This window comes from Zalophus californianus, chromosome 8 (genome assembly GCF_009762305.2).
Source record: "Zalophus californianus isolate mZalCal1 chromosome 8, mZalCal1.pri.v2, whole genome shotgun sequence".
NCBI lineage: Eukaryota > Metazoa > Chordata > Mammalia > Carnivora > Otariidae > Zalophus > Zalophus californianus.
Window position 1 is genome coordinate 23,802,971 of NC_045602.1, and position 17,948 is coordinate 23,820,918.

At 37.4% G+C, this 17,948-nt stretch overlaps 1 protein-coding gene and 3 non-coding genes across 4 annotated transcripts in view; all 4 read left to right on the forward strand.

The window, feature by feature from the left end:
* WDR43 (WD repeat domain 43) overlaps window positions 1-17,948 on the forward strand; it is a 47,590-nt gene that overhangs the window by 15,631 nt on the left and 14,011 nt on the right. Inside the window, exons 4-11 of the mRNA XM_035728883.1 lie at window positions 2,567-2,687; window positions 3,465-3,604; window positions 8,897-8,999; window positions 9,567-9,631; window positions 11,541-11,712; window positions 13,214-13,300; window positions 14,186-14,317; window positions 16,318-16,449. Coding sequence (XP_035584776.1) covers window positions 2,567-2,687; window positions 3,465-3,604; window positions 8,897-8,999; window positions 9,567-9,631; window positions 11,541-11,712; window positions 13,214-13,300; window positions 14,186-14,317; window positions 16,318-16,449 — 952 coding nt within the window. The remainder of the gene's footprint in view (window positions 1-2,566; window positions 2,688-3,464; window positions 3,605-8,896; window positions 9,000-9,566; window positions 9,632-11,540; window positions 11,713-13,213; window positions 13,301-14,185; window positions 14,318-16,317; window positions 16,450-17,948) is intronic.
* On the forward strand, window positions 3,065-3,149 carry LOC113938820. The gene has a single exon (XR_003525019.1). It is a non-coding gene; the product is annotated as a small nucleolar RNA SNORD53/SNORD92 (small nucleolar RNA).
* LOC113938818 lies at window positions 13,773-13,852 on the forward strand. The gene has a single exon (XR_003525017.1). It is a non-coding gene; the product is annotated as a small nucleolar RNA SNORD53/SNORD92 (small nucleolar RNA).
* On the forward strand, window positions 14,618-14,693 carry LOC113938819. The gene has a single exon (XR_003525018.1). It is a non-coding gene; the product is annotated as a small nucleolar RNA SNORD53/SNORD92 (small nucleolar RNA).

Genomic DNA, 17,948 nt, shown 5'->3' on the forward strand with positions numbered 1-17,948 from the left:
CAGATGAGCCTTGTACTCTACCAGGTTTTTGTTATTTCCTGGCATAAAACTGATTTTCTTGGGGTGTGTAATTGCCTTTTTGTTCATTTGCTTAGTTTTGTATATACCTATCATTAGCTCATTTTCACCCTCACGGTAGCATGTTATTTTGGGGCATATCAGTTAATCAGTTGTATTTATTTCTTGAAGGCTTCCCTCCAGTTTCATCTATTTCTTGGAGGACTTCTCAGCTTTCTTCCAGGATCTGCTGAACAGCAATGATCCTGGGATTTTCTTTCATTATCATTTTGAAAATTCTCTTGTCAGATGGAGCCTCTATGTCTTGGATCCCATTTTTCTCTTTGTTGGGTTACTCTCTTCTTTTTTGTGAAACACACCAATCGGTAGCTTCCTAAGAAAAGTATGAGGATGGTAAATTTAGTGAGATTTTGCTTGTCTACTAGCACCTTTATTGTATCCTCACAGTTGATTTATAGTTTGAAGATAATTTTAGGTTGGAAATAATTCTCCCTCAGGATTTTGAAGCATTGGTTTATTGGTTTATTTATTTATTTGTTTTTGCTTAATTGATTCTTAGCTCTCAGTACTAATTAACCTTATGTTCTAAAATATCCAGTGCATTTTTAGTCCGTGAATTACATTGGCGCACAGGGGACCATTTAGCCCGGGAGTTCTGTGTTCTTCGTTTTCTTTTAGTGTGTATTTGACAATTTCATCCCTCTGTTGTCTTTGACCTTTCTCTAAGAACAACCTATTATTACTTAGATCAGTGGACTGATCCCTTAAATTTATTCTCTCTTATTTTCCCTTTTGTCCTTTTGTTACTGGGGAGATTGCCTCAGTTTCATCTTCCACATCTAGTGAATTTTTAAATTTCTCTAACCATTTTTTTTTAACTTCTGGGAGCTTTGTTTTTGTTCTCCTAATTTTCTTTTTGTTGCACCATGTTTCTTTCCTGGATATAATATTTTCTAACTCTCTGAAGATAATTAAAGGATTTAAAGTATTTTTCTTTTATTCCTTACATCATCTCCCTCTTGAGGATGTGTTTTGATTTTTGTTTGATTTTAGCCTCTTTTATGTTAAAGGCATTCTTCGAATGACTGTGGATCCTTGGCTGCCTGTCACTATTTGAAAATGAAACATTAAAAAGCTGATTGGAAGGCCTGTGTGGGTGGGTGGCTCAATTGCTGGGCTTCATTTGTAGAGTGATGGGGAAGCCTTCACATGTCAGTATGTGTGGGTTATTACTTTGGGTACCAGTCACATTTCCTACAGAGGAATCTTTTAATCTAGTGCTTTTCAAGCTCTGATGTGCATGTGAATTACTTGTGCAGACAGAGCTGTTTTAATAGGTCCAGGTGGGGTTTGGGAATCAAGTCTAATCAGTCTCCAGGTGATGCCCGTGTAGGAGGTTACAGTGTGAGTTGCACAGCTCTTACTGGGGGTTGGGAGGGAGCTGTGGCAGTGGTGTTAGTTCTCTGCTGGCGTGTTAGTGCCGAGTGGCGAGATGGACTCAGGGAAGCTTGTCAGGTGGTGATCCTGTCTTTTTTATGTATGTCAAGTGAATAGGTGTGGAATAAGGAATATAAAATGTTGAAGCTCTGGGACAATTTGAAAAACTGTCAAAAGCATTAGGAGCTGAAAAGGGTAAAGGAAAAGGTCTCCTACATTATTGCTACATCTCCTTGATTACTTGAATCAAGTAATCGTTTTCATGTTTATTGACAATTTGAATTTCTTGTATGAATTGCCTGTTCATATCTTTTGTGTATTTTTATTTTGAGTTCATTTTTTTTGAACTTGAGCTATTTCTTGAATATAGAGTGTTTATGTATTCTGAATATTAATCCTTTTCTTATATATTTGGTATTTTCTAGCCTTTTGCATTTATTTTGTTTTTATTTATTTATTTTTAAGGATTTTATTTATTTATTTGAGATAGAGAGTTCAAAGGGGTGGAGGAGGAGGGGGAGAGGGAGAGAGAGAAGCATATTCCCCGCTGCACGGGGAACCGGATGCGGGGCTCGATCCTAGGACCCTGAGATCGTGACCTGAACCGAAGGCAGATGCTTAACTGACTGAGCCACCCAGGTGCCCTTAGGCTTTTGCTTTTAAGTTTGTGACTTATTTTGTGGTACAGAAGTTCTATTTATTTAAATCAGGTTATTTTTGCTGTTATGATTTCTGGTTTGTAACTGCTTTGGAAGGCCTTTCCAAAGGGATAGAATGGACTTGTGGTGGTCCTGGTATCCAGTCTGATAGTTTCCTGGGCATTACCAAAATCTACTTCATAGATCACAGGATACACAACTACCCATTTTACATTCTTAAAACTCTTACTCTTCCATTTTCTGGAACCTCTTGAGAATGTGTTTTATTGGGCAGGCAGGCTTTACCTTAGTGTCCAAGGTTAGTCACCTGACACAGGCTTTTAAGGAGTGTAATGTGGCATAGAACCTTAAGTGATATTTTTAATGCTTGATTTGCTTTTTGCTATCTTTTTGCTCTGAGTAAAGTTTTCTCTCTATTCATTGAGGCGTTTTTGTTTCTCTTCACAATACAGCAAATGGAAAGGCGACAATAGCAGTGTCAGCTCCCTGTGTATCAGCCCAGATGGAAAGATGTTGCTTTCAGCTGGTCGAACAATCAAACTGTGGGTTTTGGAGACCAAAGAAATCTACAGAGTGAGTGAATCAAATTAGTTGTAAGCCTAACAGTCATCTAGAGTAAGTATGGAGAAGGGCAGAAAGTCTGAGCCGTAGCATATTGTTTTAAGAATACAGATTTGTTATTTTCAGGCATATCAAATAGTGGAATCAGTAGACAAAAGTTAGCCTCCACACCTGGTTTGTTGGTATTAAATATGTTAGATGTGTTCATTTCACATGCATTTGAAAAACGAATAGAACAAATAAGTAGAATTTGAATTAAAAATCTTTTATTCTGCTGTGGAATATAGTAGTTTTGATTTCTAGCTTACATCCAGCATTTAGTACATTCACAGTATTTGACTATGGAGACATAGTGTTACGTTTTGAGTGTGCCCAGGGGTGTACTTTTGGTGCTGTGATGATGCCCTAAAATTGTGGTTTCGACTCACTGAGAGTAAAATGAGGACCTACAATTCCTTGGCTGTGTCTGAGCACCCAGGCACCCCTTTAAACACGGATAGAATTAAGTGGATCTTTAATGCAAAAATGGAAGAAAGAAAGATTGTGGGTAGGACCCTGGGAGTTAGAAGGATGTCCTGATTTTTCAGTATTTTCAGATGGGAGTTTTTAAAAGTGAGAGGAATATAGCACAAATAGCCTCAGTTGCTTAGAATTAAATTTAGCTGTTACCTTTAGTCTGGAGTTCTGATTTCAGATGTGGCTCATATGTATTGCTTATGGTCCAGATGGACTCTTTAATTTTTGTTACTGCTCTGTTCCCTCTCCTAATTGAGATTTAACTTTCTCTAGCACTTCACAGGCCATGCAACGCCAGTTTCGTCACTCATCTTCACTACTATCAGACCTCCTAATGAGAGCCAACCCTTTGATGGAATCACTGGTCTTTATTTCTTGTCTGGAGCAGTACATGACCGGTTACTCAATGTCTGGTATGTAGTCTTTTGGATCTGGGAGGTAGCATTGCCTTGAAAGAATGTGTCACAACTTGTATGGTTAATATAAATGATGAATTTGAGACTTAACTATTGTATTTAGTATTAGATTTACCTTGACTTGTAATAAAGAATTGAGCCTGCCTAAAAAACAGATCTTTATGAGAAAAATTTAAGAGCATTATATAATAGAACCTCCTTTTTGCTTGTTTAGAGGTAGAGCAGTCTGAATATTTTTGTGACTGGGAAAATTATAAATAACCTTAAAAAAATTGGGATAATCTCTGATTTTGTTGAAATAGGACTTCTGGGTTAGTGCAGTAATGTCTATTTACTGATCTTTTACTGAAGACATTTAATTCCTTGGCTTTGTATGAAATTTCCCAATTAGGCACCGCCCCCCCATTTTTTTGTTTTGTTTTTTTTTCTTCTGCTTTTTGCAGTAGTTGTTGTTACTAATTTTCCTTGGAACTCCCTCCCCCCCCCCCCCCCCCCCCCCCCCCCCCCCCCCCCCCCCCCCCCCCCCCCCCCCCCCCCCCCCCCCCCCGCCAAGATTTTAAGTAGTTGACAACCAGTGTGGGGCTTGAACTTAACAACCTCAAAATCAAGAGTCCCGTGCTCTGTTGACCCTGGCTTGCTAGCTTGCTTTCTTTATTTTGATACAATGTTCAGCGATTCAGTAGTTGTATAGTAACATCCAGTGCTCATCACATCACGTGCCCTCCTTAATCCCATCACCCAGTTGCTCCCTTCCCCCCCTTTCACAACGTTTGTTTCCCGGAGTCAAGAGTCTCTTATGGTTTGTCTCCCTCTCTGATTTCTTCCCATTCAGTTTTCCCTCCCTTCCCCTATGTCCTCTGCACTATTCCTTATATTCCACATATGAGTGAAACCTGGCACTACATTTATTATTTTTAAAGATTTTATTTATTTGATAAAGAGACAGGGAACACAAGCAGGGGGAGTGGGAGAGGGAGAAGCAGGCTCCCCTTGGAGCAGGGAGCCCCGAGACACGGGGCTCTATCCCAGGACCCTGGGATCACGACCTGAGCCGAAAGCAGATGCTTAACGACTGAGCCACCCAGGCGCCCCCTGGCACTACTTTTAAAAGTAAAAATTAATTTGGTATTAAATGGCCGTTGGAAAGTTTTTAATTTTTAGAAAACAAGAGTTTTCTTAGATTTTATGAGATCTGATGGTGAAGCTTTTTTTTTAAACCTGCTATTCATGGACAGAATAAATGGAGATTTAAAAAACAAGTAGTTTCTCATCCTAGTAATCAATTAGTTGAGCTTGTTCTTGACCATATAAAGTTACTATGAATTTACACCAAATAATACTCATATAGAAGTAGGCTTCATCAAATATGTAATCTTGACATAGTTGGGAGGGGACAGGTTCATGAGGCCTAATGTGGACCTCTGTTCACCTTCAAACTATCAGCTGAGCCATAGTTCCTAATTATGCCTCTGCTAATCACATTGTGTTGGTTTTCTGTCCTGTGTTTGGTTTTTGAGGTGTGCCTATTGGGATAATTCCTTTTAGTTCTATGTATTAGTAAACCTAGAAAGTTAAAATATACCACCAAAGCCTCCTGATATTACTCACATGTTTCAGTCTTTTTTGTTTTTCTTTTAAATTTTATTCTTCATTTATTAGAGTGCACGTGTGCATGTGCACAAGTGGAGGGGGTGCGGGGTGCACAGGGAGAGGGAGAAGCAAACTCCCCAGTGAGCAGCATGATGGGGCTCAATCCCTGGACCTTGAGATCATGACCTGAGCCAAAGGCAGACACTAACTGACTGAGCCACTCAGGCGGTGTTTCCGTCTTAAAAATGCTTCACCTCTTTGGCTCCCTAGACCTAGGGGTCTCCAACTACAAAATTTTTTCTATAAAAGAAAAGTTGATTTCTGTTGTCTTAACATCCCTCAAATAATACGTGTATGCCTGAGGGCTTCCTAGTTACAGAGAAGTAAACTTGAAAAATTACAAAACCATATTAAAAGGCTGCCCCAGAGGGCCATTTATGGAAAACTTTGTGTTTTGGTAGGTAGAACAAGCCTAAGGTTGCCTGATAATTACCTTTGAAAGACATATTTCTTTTAGGAAATAACATTTAAAGGTTTCTTGCTGCTGAATGAAAAATTCAACAAAAAAAGACGTTGATATTACTGTAAGGACAGTACTATCTCCTACTGAGGAACTAAGATAACAGTTTCTTCTGTATTAAGTAGTCTGTTGGCAGTGATTTTGAACATGTATAGTATAAATGGCTTCGAGTTAGAATTAGTGTTTTATGAAGAATTTATAAATGGAAATATTTAGAATTGATCAGATAAACTCTTAATTTTCTTCTAGACAAAAATATTGAAAGATTGTTTACTGGTGAATGCATAAAGTCTCACTAGTTGATAAACTGATTTTGAATTGGGTTTGCAAATCAGTTTTGTTACTGCTACTCAGTCATTTTTTAATTATTATTTGTGCCTTAAATTTTTAAAATGCCTTTATTGAGGTATAATTGATGTATAATTAACTGCATGTTTTCTTTCTCTTTTTTAAAAGTATTCTAATTTTTTTCCAGCTTTATTGAGATATAATTAACATATAACATTGTGTAAGTTTTAGGTGTACAGTGTGATGATTTGATACACATGTATATTGCAAGGTGATTACCAGGGTTAGTTACTATCTCCATCACCTCACTAATTACCATTTCTTTTTTGTGGCAAGAATGTTTTAAGATCTATTTTCTTAGTAACTTTGAAGTATAGAATACAATATTGTTTACTATAACCACCATGTTGTACATTAGATCTCCAGACCTTATTCATCTTATAGTTGAAAGTTTGTACCGTTCCACCAACAACCTCTCTCCATTTCTCCTGCTCTCCAGGACCTGGGGACCACCATTCTCCTGTTTCTATGTATTATGAATGAATTGCACATATTCAAAGTATACAATTTGATAAAGTTTTAACATATGTATACATCCATGAAATCAGTTACCACAATTGACAGTGACCATGTGCATTGCTCCTAAGAGTTTCTTCATATCCCTTTATAATCCTCATCCCCATTCCAGTCACCAGGCTTGTTGACATGTTTGGGACATTACAAATAAAGTTATTACGGACATTTGGGTATAAATCTTTCTACAGACATATGATTCATTTCTCTTGGGTAAATAAATACCTAGGAGTGCAGTGGGGGGATCATAATGATAGGTGTATATTTAACTTTTTAAGAAATTGCCAAATTTGGGCACCTGCCTGGCTCAGTCAGAACATGTGACTCTTGATTTCAGGGTTGTGACTTCAAGTCCCACTTTGGGCATAGAGCCTATAAAAAAAGAGAAAAAAAGAAATTGTCAAGTTTTTTCAAAGTGGTTGTACCATTTTATATTCTAACTAGCTGTGTATAAAGAGTGTGAATTCATATTTTCACCAATGCTTGATATTTAATTTTAGCCATTTTAATAGGTATGTAGTGGTACCCCACTGTGGTTTTAATTTGCATTTCCCTAATCGCCACTGATGTTGAGAATCTTTTATGTGCCTGTGTGCTATCTGGATATGTTTCTTGATGAGTGTCTATTCAACTCTTTTGGCCTATTTTTTATTGGGTTTGTTTTCTTACTGAGTTTTGAGAATTCTGTGTATATTCTGAATATAAACCCATTAATCAGGTATATGCTTTGCAAATATTTTCTCCTAGTATGTGGCTTGTCTTTTTGAAGAGATGTTTTTAATTTTGATGAAGTCCAGATCATGTTTAGAGATCTTTGCTTAATCCAAGGTCACAAAGGTTTTCTCCTGAAAGTTTTAGTTTTAAGTCTTGCATTTGATTCTGTGGTCTGTTGTGAGTTAATTTCTGTATATGGTGCAAGGATGCATGGCTTTTTTTTTTAAGTTTTTATTTAAATTCCAGTTAGTTAACATAAAGTATAATAGTAGTTTCTGGTGTACAATATACTGACTCAACACTTCCATATAGCACCTGGTACTCATCACAAGCATACTCTTTTTTTTTTTTTTTTCTGAGAGAGAGCAGGGTGTGGGAGGGCGGGGGGGCACGGGGCAGAGAGAGAATCTTAAGCAGGCTCCACCCATGTCATTGCAAGTGGCAAGATTTCATTCTTTTTTATGGCTGAGTAATCCTCCATTGTGTGTGTGTGTGTGTGTGTGTGTGTGTGTGTGTGTGTGTCACATTTTTATCCATTCATCAATCGGTGGACACTTGGGCTGTTTTTGTAATTTGGCTGCTGGAGATATTGTAGAAACATCAGGGTGCATGTATCCCTTTGAATTAGTATTTTTGTATTCTTCGGGTAAATACCTAGTAGTGCGATTGCTGGATCACTTTTTGAGGAACTTGCATGCCTTTTTCCAGGATGGCTGCACAAAAGTTTGCATTCCCAAAGAATGGATGGACATGTATGTTTTGGTATTGGGAATATCCATTGGTCCCAGTACCATTTGTTGAAAGGACTTCCATTGAACTGGGTTTGCATATATACATGGGTATACACACACAGTCAGTTCTCGTTATTTGCAGTTGTATAGTTGTACAAGTCCTCATGAGCACTGAGTTGGTGATGCTGAACTATTATTCCTCTGGGAAATACAGGGTTAGGTTTCTGTAAGCCTCGTTGGTTACATCTTTGTCATCTAAGCAATACATAGCCTTGTTTCGTGTTTCTGTTTAAAAATGCTTATCTATATGTATGCACACACACACATATACACACGTATATATAACTAGCTGTGTGTAACTATATACACATACTGACATGAATTAATCAACTATATGTATAGTTGATTAATTCATGTCAGAACAGAGTTTGCTTAGCACAAATATTTTCCATAAGGAATATCAGTTCTTTCCTCTTAGGTACACTAGACAGCACTTCAGCACTGTACTTAGGGGACATTTTAAACAGTGAAATCAACAAAAAGCATAAAAGCAAAAAAAGTGGCACTTTAGAAAGAATCTTTTTAGTATTCTAAATAATACTAATAATACTTATTAGAATATAGTATGAGAGCTGAAATAAGTCATAGCATATAGCCTTGTTTAACATTGTTGGCAACTCTTATATTTCACTGCTCTGAGCATAGCTGTTAAAGACCATGGAAGTTCCACAAATACTGAAATTGATCTGTAGTCCCCTTATTTAGCTTTCAGGATGCAAGAGCTATGGGGAATCTAATGCTGTGATTCCCCATAGGTGCTCATCTTTTTTTTTTTTAATTTCTTTTTATCTAATCATTGGTTTTGTTATCTAGGCAGGTCCGGTCAGAAAACAAAGAAAAGAATGCAGTGATGTCTTTTACAGTCACAGATGAACCTGTCTATATTGATTTGACTTTGTCAGAAAATAAGGAAGAGGTAAATGGCTTGATTTTTGAGAATTTGTTTTTGGATTTCACAAATTGTATTTTTAAAATTAGTGTTTTGATGATTTTATGATTTGGGAAAGAAGGGGACATGAGGGAGGGAGAACAAAATATAACAAAAATCTTAGGCTCTCCGGGATGAGCGTTCAGTCACTGTGATGCGCTTTCAAGGGGAGGGGTCAGCATGCAGAGGCATTTGCAGCGATCCCAGCCAACTGCTCTGCTGTGCGGGGCCTGCCAGGTCCCTTTGTCAGTCTCTGCAGTTGGTAGTAGTGACTTTGCTCCTCTAACTTGCAGGCTGCATTTTCCTTACTGTTCTCTTCCCCTACACTTTCATTTCTAAGCTTTACAACAACCACTCTGGTTGTCATTTTGATGACTGTAAGGATTTTTAAATGCAGGAGTTTTGCAACCTTGGTGTTCTAACTTTTTCTCTGATTATTTCAAGGGCGGGAGGGGGGAGAATAGTTGGTTTGGTAAGTGTATTAAAGCAGTTATCCATTAGAGTAGACTGAAGTGTATTAACTCATTAGAGTAATCAGTTAAATTTTTCTCTTAGCCTGTCAAGTTAGCTGTTGTTTGCAGAGATGGTCAAGTTCATCTTTTTGAACACATATTAAATGGGTAAGAAATTTCTCGTTTATTTTCTTTCCCTGATTTCTTATTTTTTATTCCCACCTCAATATTCTTTGCCTTATATTCCTTTTCAGTTAGATTATTTATCCACATGACTACATACATTCCCAGTAAGAACTCAAGTTTTGGAGTCATGGACCATTTTTTCATATTTGTGGTTAGTAAAGTAGTTTTACAATATATGCTTAGTAAATGTTGGCAGTTCTAATAACACATTTTAAAAGAAAGTGGTTCAGTTGGAAAACTGCTTGTGAGCTCGGTAAAACCTTAATTTCTGACTTTGATAATACATATGTGGATCAGTGCAGCATGGCAATGCTAGTGTTTTGGTGAATAGAGGGGAGTATTGCTGTTGTGTAGTAGTCCTAGACCAGGGGTCAGTAAATTATGATCTGTGGGTCAAATCAATATGTGGCCCCCCAAAACTAAAATACTGTCTGCTCTTTATAGAAAGTTTGCCGATCTCTGCCATATTCTATAAACATGGTCTAAGACTCAGTCATGTAAACTTTAAAATGGTTTCAACTTTTTGTCAGTTGGTATCCTTCCTTTTACAATCGTAGGGTAGCAACTTAATTTAAATATAAATAGTTATGAAAGCATAAAATATTATTTTAAAACATTTAGGATGCATAGACAGTTGATTATAAAGCCTAATTCTCCCTCCATTGAGTTCTACTCCCTAGAGGGTACTGTTAACATTTTGTGTGTAACACTTGAGGCTTTTATTTACATAGTCATATGTGTACATGGAATATATAACTTGAGGGCCCAGAAGTAGTGGGCTGGAGTGAGGACTTGGTCCCCTCTCCTTGGTCAATAGTAAGCCTTGCTTTTATGCAGAAGACTGATGAGGTTTGACCTAAGTGTTAAGGCATTAAGCTTTAAGTCGTTCTGTCTGATGTGTTGACAATAGATTACAGAGGGGTCAGAGGCTAAAGCAGAGGCCAGAAGTCCTGGATAGAGATGGTTGTGGAGTCCATATAACTAAGGGAAGTAAGTTGGAAAGATAGGGATAGTGGGGTGCACTTTTTGGTGATAAGATGTCTGGTGTGAGTGGCTGAGACACGGTAAAGGCCGGGATTGTTGGAGGTGGGAAGGGTTCAGACCTGGAAGGACAGTGTGTCAGAAAGATCATCAGCCTGTGTGGTGGATATGGAGACCACTTGAGACAGTGTTGGCCAGAATGACAGTGGAGCCACTAGAATCTTGAAGAAGTAAGGGGGAATGACCCAGAAATCATTGGTTGGCAGCAGGAGAGGGAGGTAGCTGGTATTGGGTGACAACATTTCCCAAGGTTACAGAGATGACAGAGGGAGAGACACTTGTCTTGAGATGTTCGTGAAGAACAAAGAGCACACTTAAATGATGTCCAAGGCTTCTGTCACAGAGTATGGAGAGAAAACAGCTACAACTTGGGAGATCTGCCCTCATGAGCCAGCGTAGAGCAAGAAGGTGAAGAAAACCCTTAGAGGAGAAATTGAAGATGGGATTCTGTTGATTACATTTTGCTGATAATTTTGCTCCTGGAACTGTGTTGCAGAGATCATAGTGAGGCTTTTGGGGGTTGGAAACAATTGGGGATAGCGCTGATTGGAACAGATGTAGAGAGTCATGTGGGGTTGAAGCTCAAGGCAGCAAGAGAGCACTTGGAGCTTGGGCACCTTGTGGGGCTTGACAGTGGGATAGAAGGGCACATGGTCTCCAGGCAGATTTTGATGGTGAGGTCTTGCTAGATGAGGTCTTAACAGCAGCACTGGTGCTGTGGGGACCCTGGGCACTGTGGTCGTAGTGTGGAGGCCATAGGAGGGTTATATTTCCTGACTCGATGCCAACTTTCAAGCATTCCTATGAGATGTTACTTCGAATTTTCTAATTAATTTTTTTTCACTTCTAGATACTGCAAAAAGCCTTTGACTTCAAACTGCACAATTCAGATAGCGACACCTGGGAAAGGCAAGAAATCAACACCAAAACCCATCCCTATTCTAGCAGCTGGTTTTTGCTCAGACAAAATGTCATTGTTGCTTGTATATGGCAATTGGTTTCAGCCCATCATTGAGCGAGTGGTACGTAGATGCTACTCTGGAGTAGAACAATACAGCATCAGCAAGGCCATGGAAAAAAATGATTTTGAAATGACTCATTGGTCTGCTTATTGGAATACTTAAAAAGAAGTCATGTATTTTCCCTTAACTGAAGGACCTTTCACTCAGTGGTTTATTTTAGTTTGTGAGAGCTATGTATTTAATATTACTTAACCCAGCATATCCAAAATACTTTAATCCTTACTGTGAAAAATTATTTGAGATATTTTATTCCCCTCCTTTATTTGGTATTATGTCTTTGATGTTTGATTATATTTTCACTTACAAGCACATCTCAGTTTGGAGTAGCCACATTTCAAGTGCTCAGTAGCCCCACATCCCTAGTGGCTAATGTTCTGGTCAGCAAATGTATGAGTGAATTTTACCCACTTACTCAAAAGCTAAATCTTAATAAAAGAGCCCTTAGTAACATTACCCATTGAATTTTCTCAGTGGAAATGTAATGGGTGGTTCAGTCACTTAACTTTTTTGATGGCCAAAGTTTCTTTGGAGACTTTTGGAGAGTTATAAGCATGTCTAGTAGGTGATTTCTTCAGCTTGCATTTATACTGCTTTTATTCAGTAAGGCCCTCTGGGAGATGATGAATGGAATATTACATGCCCAAGCAAGCTCCTGTTGAGTTTATTTTAATTTAAACTCACATTTAATTAAAACTTAAGTTTAAGCTCTTGTTGAGTTTATTAAACTCTTCGCTTTTTTTTTTTAAACTCTTTGCTTTTTAAAAATTTAACACATGGATATGGTTTAATAAAAAAAGGAGAAAGACGTTAAGCTGTAAACCTAAGTCTTCTTGCCATATGTGGCCCCCCCCTAAACCCTCCTCTGCCCATAAAGCCATTGTTTCCTGCTTGTTTTATGTCCTTCCGGATACTGATTCATTATTATATGGTTATAGAGAATTACATATAACCTTAAAGCCTTATGGGTATGGGTAACATGTACTTTGCTGCATTTGGTTGTCCTCCCTATTTAGTACCACATCACGGTGTAGAGGTCCACCCAAGAGCATTATTCATCAGCAGTGCTGTCTTTGACTTGCTTGTGGAAAGTAGAGCAGTAGAAAGTTTTAGCGTAGGACCATTCTTTTTTAGCCTAGACTATTCTGTTTACAAGGGTGACAAACTGGAATGTTTTCTTTAAAATGTGTTACATTTAAAAAGCCTGTTGATCTCTTAAAGCTATACGTGTGAAAAATTTGAAGAATTTTTCATAACTGAAGAAAGTACACATTATGCTTAATATCTTCAGAGTTGACCCACTTTTCTCTGCTGCCATTGGTCTGAATGGTGATCAGTCTGAGTGGTTCAGTTTTGTGGGGAAACTTTCTGTACTTTTTTGTATTTTTATAAAAATGCACAAGTAGGAATTTGCTTTTCATATTATTCCCAAATGCTTTGTTTGACACTCTTTCCCCCCCCCCCCCCCCGTCATACTCCCTCCCCTTTAAAATTGTATTCCCAGGCTTTAAATTCCAAAGAACCTCATGTGTGTTTAGTAAGAGATATTTCAAACTGCTGGGCCCCCAAAGTAGAAACGGCTATAACAAAGGTGAGTGCATTTCATATTAGAAGTTGAGAAAAAAGAGATTTGCGTAAATCTAATTGTAATATATTATTATGTTTAGACTCTTTAATATCCTCTTTATGATCTTGTCTAACAAATTTGTGGGATTAGGTTTCAGGTAACGAGATTATAAAACCACTTTGTTTCTGTGCTCTTCATTTGTTGAATGCATGAGTGAATAGACAACTACAAGTTGAAGACTTGGGAGTTAGCCCCTCCCCCCATGTATGATCATTAAATATCACATTTATCAATAAATTATTTTACTGATGTCAGTATTTAAAAGCGTAACTTTGAGGAATCCTATATTTAAGGGTGGAATAAAGCTTAAAATTATGGGTCTGGAATTGAACATTGTATAAGATGATCATCTTGATGCTTTATTTTGAATATAACATGGCATCTACATGTAGATATCATATGTTTGGCAGTTTAATGAGTAAAGGAAAGCCAAGACATGCTATGATGACATCCATATATGGTTTCGCTTCTGGCTGAGTTCCAGAGATGACACCTTTCTCTTGGCTGTCTGAGCGTTTCTGGCAAAGCTGGATTCCTGGAGGTGCTCATAAAGCCTACAACTTCACTCTAACATTTCTAAGTAATCGATAATCTGTAAATGTTCCTGGTTTTTACTCTTAATGTGGTATTGAAAGCTTTAAAACGATGAACTTTCAGATTATAATTTAAAAATTGCTTGCCAACATTCACTTAAAATTTATCTTTAATTCATGTCATATTAAGTTAGTTATATTAGATTTTCTAGTAGAAAAAGCTTTTAGATGCTGTTAGTTTTCTCACTGGGGCTCAGTTTTGCCAGGACTAAGGCATCATTTCCTTTGTCACGTTCCCGCTGTTCCTGTTCAACAGGTGAGAACACCGGTGATGAATTCTGAAGCAAAAGTTCTGGTGCCAGGGCTACCTGGTCATCATGCAGCTATCAAGCCTGCTCCTCCACAAACTGAGGAAGTAGAGAGCAAGAGGAGATTGGGGGAAAATGAGGTAGTACACTCACTCTGACAATTTTTGAGTTTGAAATTTAAGATTACTTGTGAGACTCTTTTAACAAATAAATTGGGATAGAGCCAAACTTGGAACTTCAGGAACTTACTGAGATTGCTGCTGTTACCCTCTCCCTAATCCCCAGCAGCATAGGATCCGAAATTCCAGACTGTAGTCTGTGAGACATTTACTTGGCCACTGTTAATGGAGAAGACAGACTTGCACTAACCATAGAGGGTGCTGTTTTGGCCATTGTTAGCGGTCAACTGGATCACGTAATTGAATACATTAAGCCAGGACTTGCTGTGATGATTTCCATTGGGTTTCGCTTGTTGCTGACTATCAGTGATGCCTCTTCTCTTGGCTGTCTGAGCAATCCTGGCTAGTTTAGTGATAGTTGGTTTTTAGAAGTGGTCATTATAACGTCTTAAAGTACTTAGAAATTTGATTTTTTTTCTCAACTCCGTAGACTTCCTTCCTGTGGTTACTGTACTAGTCTCTGCAGCCCTTCTTCATGTGTGTCACCCTAAATGATCTAGAGCTTTAACTTTTATTTTTAGAGAAAAGATGTCATGTTTCTTTATCTGATTTTAAATGTCTTTATTGGGTGGGGGGGTTGGGGCTAAAAAGCTCTTCATAAAAATTATTTCTCAATAACATGGTATCTGTATTTAAAAATAATGTGCCAACTTTCTTTATCTTGGCCTAGATCTACTTCTTTAATTTCCTCCTGCCTTTTTTGTTTTTAATAAGATAACCCAAATAGGAGGCTTTGCCAAAGCCTATCTGCTTTGGTAGTTGTAGAACATTTGTATTTTGATTTAGTTACTAAGAGGCTGGCAGAACATGGTTGTCTTGTTTTAATAAGAGATCAGTTTTCTACAATTGAGATTTTGTTTTTTTTTTAATATTTATTAGAGAGTGCGCCCTTGCACGAGCGCATGGGGAGGCGGGAGGGGGCGGTGCAGAGAGAGAGGGAGAGTCTTAAGCAGACTGTGCTGAGTGCAGAGTCTGATGCTGGGCTCAGTCTCCTGACCCTGAGATCACAACCTGAGCTGAAACCAAACATCAGATGCTTAATGGACTGCACCACCCTGGCGCCCCTAGAATTGAGTTTTTGTGTAGTAAATTGAATCATGTTTATTTACACTTAAATTTTAGGTCTTTGTGAAGGAAACTTAGTTGTAGTAGAGCATCTTCTAGAAAATAAATCACCATTTGGAACTGACTAATAAAGACAAAAATAGGAAGGCATTTTATAAATTGTTTTGACAAAATAACTGTCTTTATTTATTTTATATTTATATTTATTTTATAATTAAAATAAATAAAAAATAAAATAATATTTTATATTTATATTTATTATATATATAATATATATTTATTATATATATTTATTATATAATGTATAAAATATAAAATATAAATATATTTATAATATAATTATTATATATAAAAATATATTTATTTATATTTATTTATTTATTTTTTAAGATTTTATTTATTTATTTGACAGAGAGACACAGCAAGAGAGGGAACACAAGCAGGGGGAATGGGAGAGGGAGAAGCAGGCTCCCCGCCGAGCAGGGAGCCTGATGCGAGGCTTGATCCCAGAACCCCGGGACCATGACCCGAGCCGAAGGCAGACGCTCAACGACTGAGCCACCCAGGCGCCCCTAGCTGTCTTTATTTTTAATTTTCTTTTGATAATACTTGTTTCCTTTTTGAGATCTGAGGCTGATGACAAAGCTTTTTCCATAATAGGTCTTTTCTTCTGTTTTAGTAAAAGATGCCAGGTGCTTGGCCTTTTTTTGAATCTTACATAGATGTGTTTATGAATTACATTTTTAAATCATGATTTGTTAGGCAGTTGTTTTTTTTTCACTGGGATCTGGTAACTTGGATTGGGAATCATCAATCTGGGAGCCACCCGGTCATCCCTTGACCGAACTACTTTAAGCCTTGTCTGGTTTAACATTAAGATCATTTCTGTCCTGCAGATTAGCATTGAAGAGCGCCTGGGAGCACTGGATATAGATACAAAGAAAGAAAAGGATGACCTTCCACAGACAAATAGCTTTCCAGTTCTTCTCACACAGGGTTTAGAAAGTAATGATTTTGAAATGCTAAATGTAAGTATTCTGGCAGTTTTTAAAATGAATTAACACAGTTAATTTTTCTTAGAAAGTGATTGACCTAGCACATTCCGTGATAGTCATATGATGTAGCTGTTTTGAATTTAATATTTTGTGAGTCCAGTCAAAACATTTATCACTTGGTGGCACTATACAGACAGTCACCAACCTACAAAGGCATTGTATTAAATTATTTTGAACCTGGAATGCATTTTCTCATAGAAATATTGTTTTGAATTGTTATTAGGTCTTAGGCTTTAGTTCACAAAAGCCTTTATAAACATAGTGTAGCTGAACTATAATACTCAGCATTCTAGATCACAATTTATATTTTTTTCTGTAGGAAAATGCGTTCCTGAGTTTTTACTCTGGATTCCAGAAACTTATGTCCCCCTGGCCGTGAGAGGGGGCGGTGAGGTGGAACCTTGGCAATGGGTAGGAGGTTTGGGGGAAAAATTCAGGAGGGTTGGGGGTTATGTTGTGAAGTATTTAGAGGTAAAAATACTAGAAATTTGTATAAGGGAGGCATTTATTATTTCTGTGTTTGTAAGTTGGTGACTGCTTGTATGAAGTTACTTAATTAGGTCTTCTTAGATTTCAGAATTTAATATTGGTCTGTAGAAAAAACTTAAGTGTAAAAATTGGATTTAAGTACTGTCTGATTAGATTAAAGCAGTTTACATTTTCTTAAGTGCCTTTATTCTTAGTGATTCAATGATGTTATGGTGCCACTTAGTATTGATTTGACTTTATTCATACGTTAACTTTATTCGGGTAACCTATGAATAGTGTCTTTCTGATTTATATTTTGATCTAAATGGAGATATCATTTTTGTCTTAAGGTGATTTTGCAAAATGAGAGGAGAAACCAGCACATCCTAAAATTACTTTTAACATTAGTTGTAAAATAGTTTGTGAATGTATGTAATTTGGGAGGTGGTTTTTAGTTAACATGGCATAGAAACCTAGGTGAAAAATAAGCTGTAGAAAACAATGGACAGTGTTTTTAAAATGTAATATAACTTAATCTGCCATTATTAGCTCCTTAGCTGTCCCTTTTAACCTTTCTCAGTACAACTAAATCAGCTACCATTTTTTTTTAAGAAACATTTCAGAACATTTAAAATTATTACAGTGGCCCCCCATGAACTCATCACTCAGTTTCAGAAATTACCTACACTAGCCAGATCTATCTGTGCTTGTGTCATCTGTCTGCCCACATGCCTCCCCAGGTTATAGTGAAGCATAGAGACATCATTTTATTCATAAATACATCCCTCTTCAACCCTGACAATAACAACTCCTTTTTGAAAACAACCACAATCCATTATCACACCTAAAAAAGTAAACTAATTCCTCAATATCGTCAAATACCTGCTAGCATGTTTACATTTCCCTGATTGTTTCATAAACTTAAGTTTTTTTATGTTTGCTTTCTTTAAAACAGAATCCTCATAAAGTCCACATAGTACTGGGGAGAGATCTGTCTTCTGTCT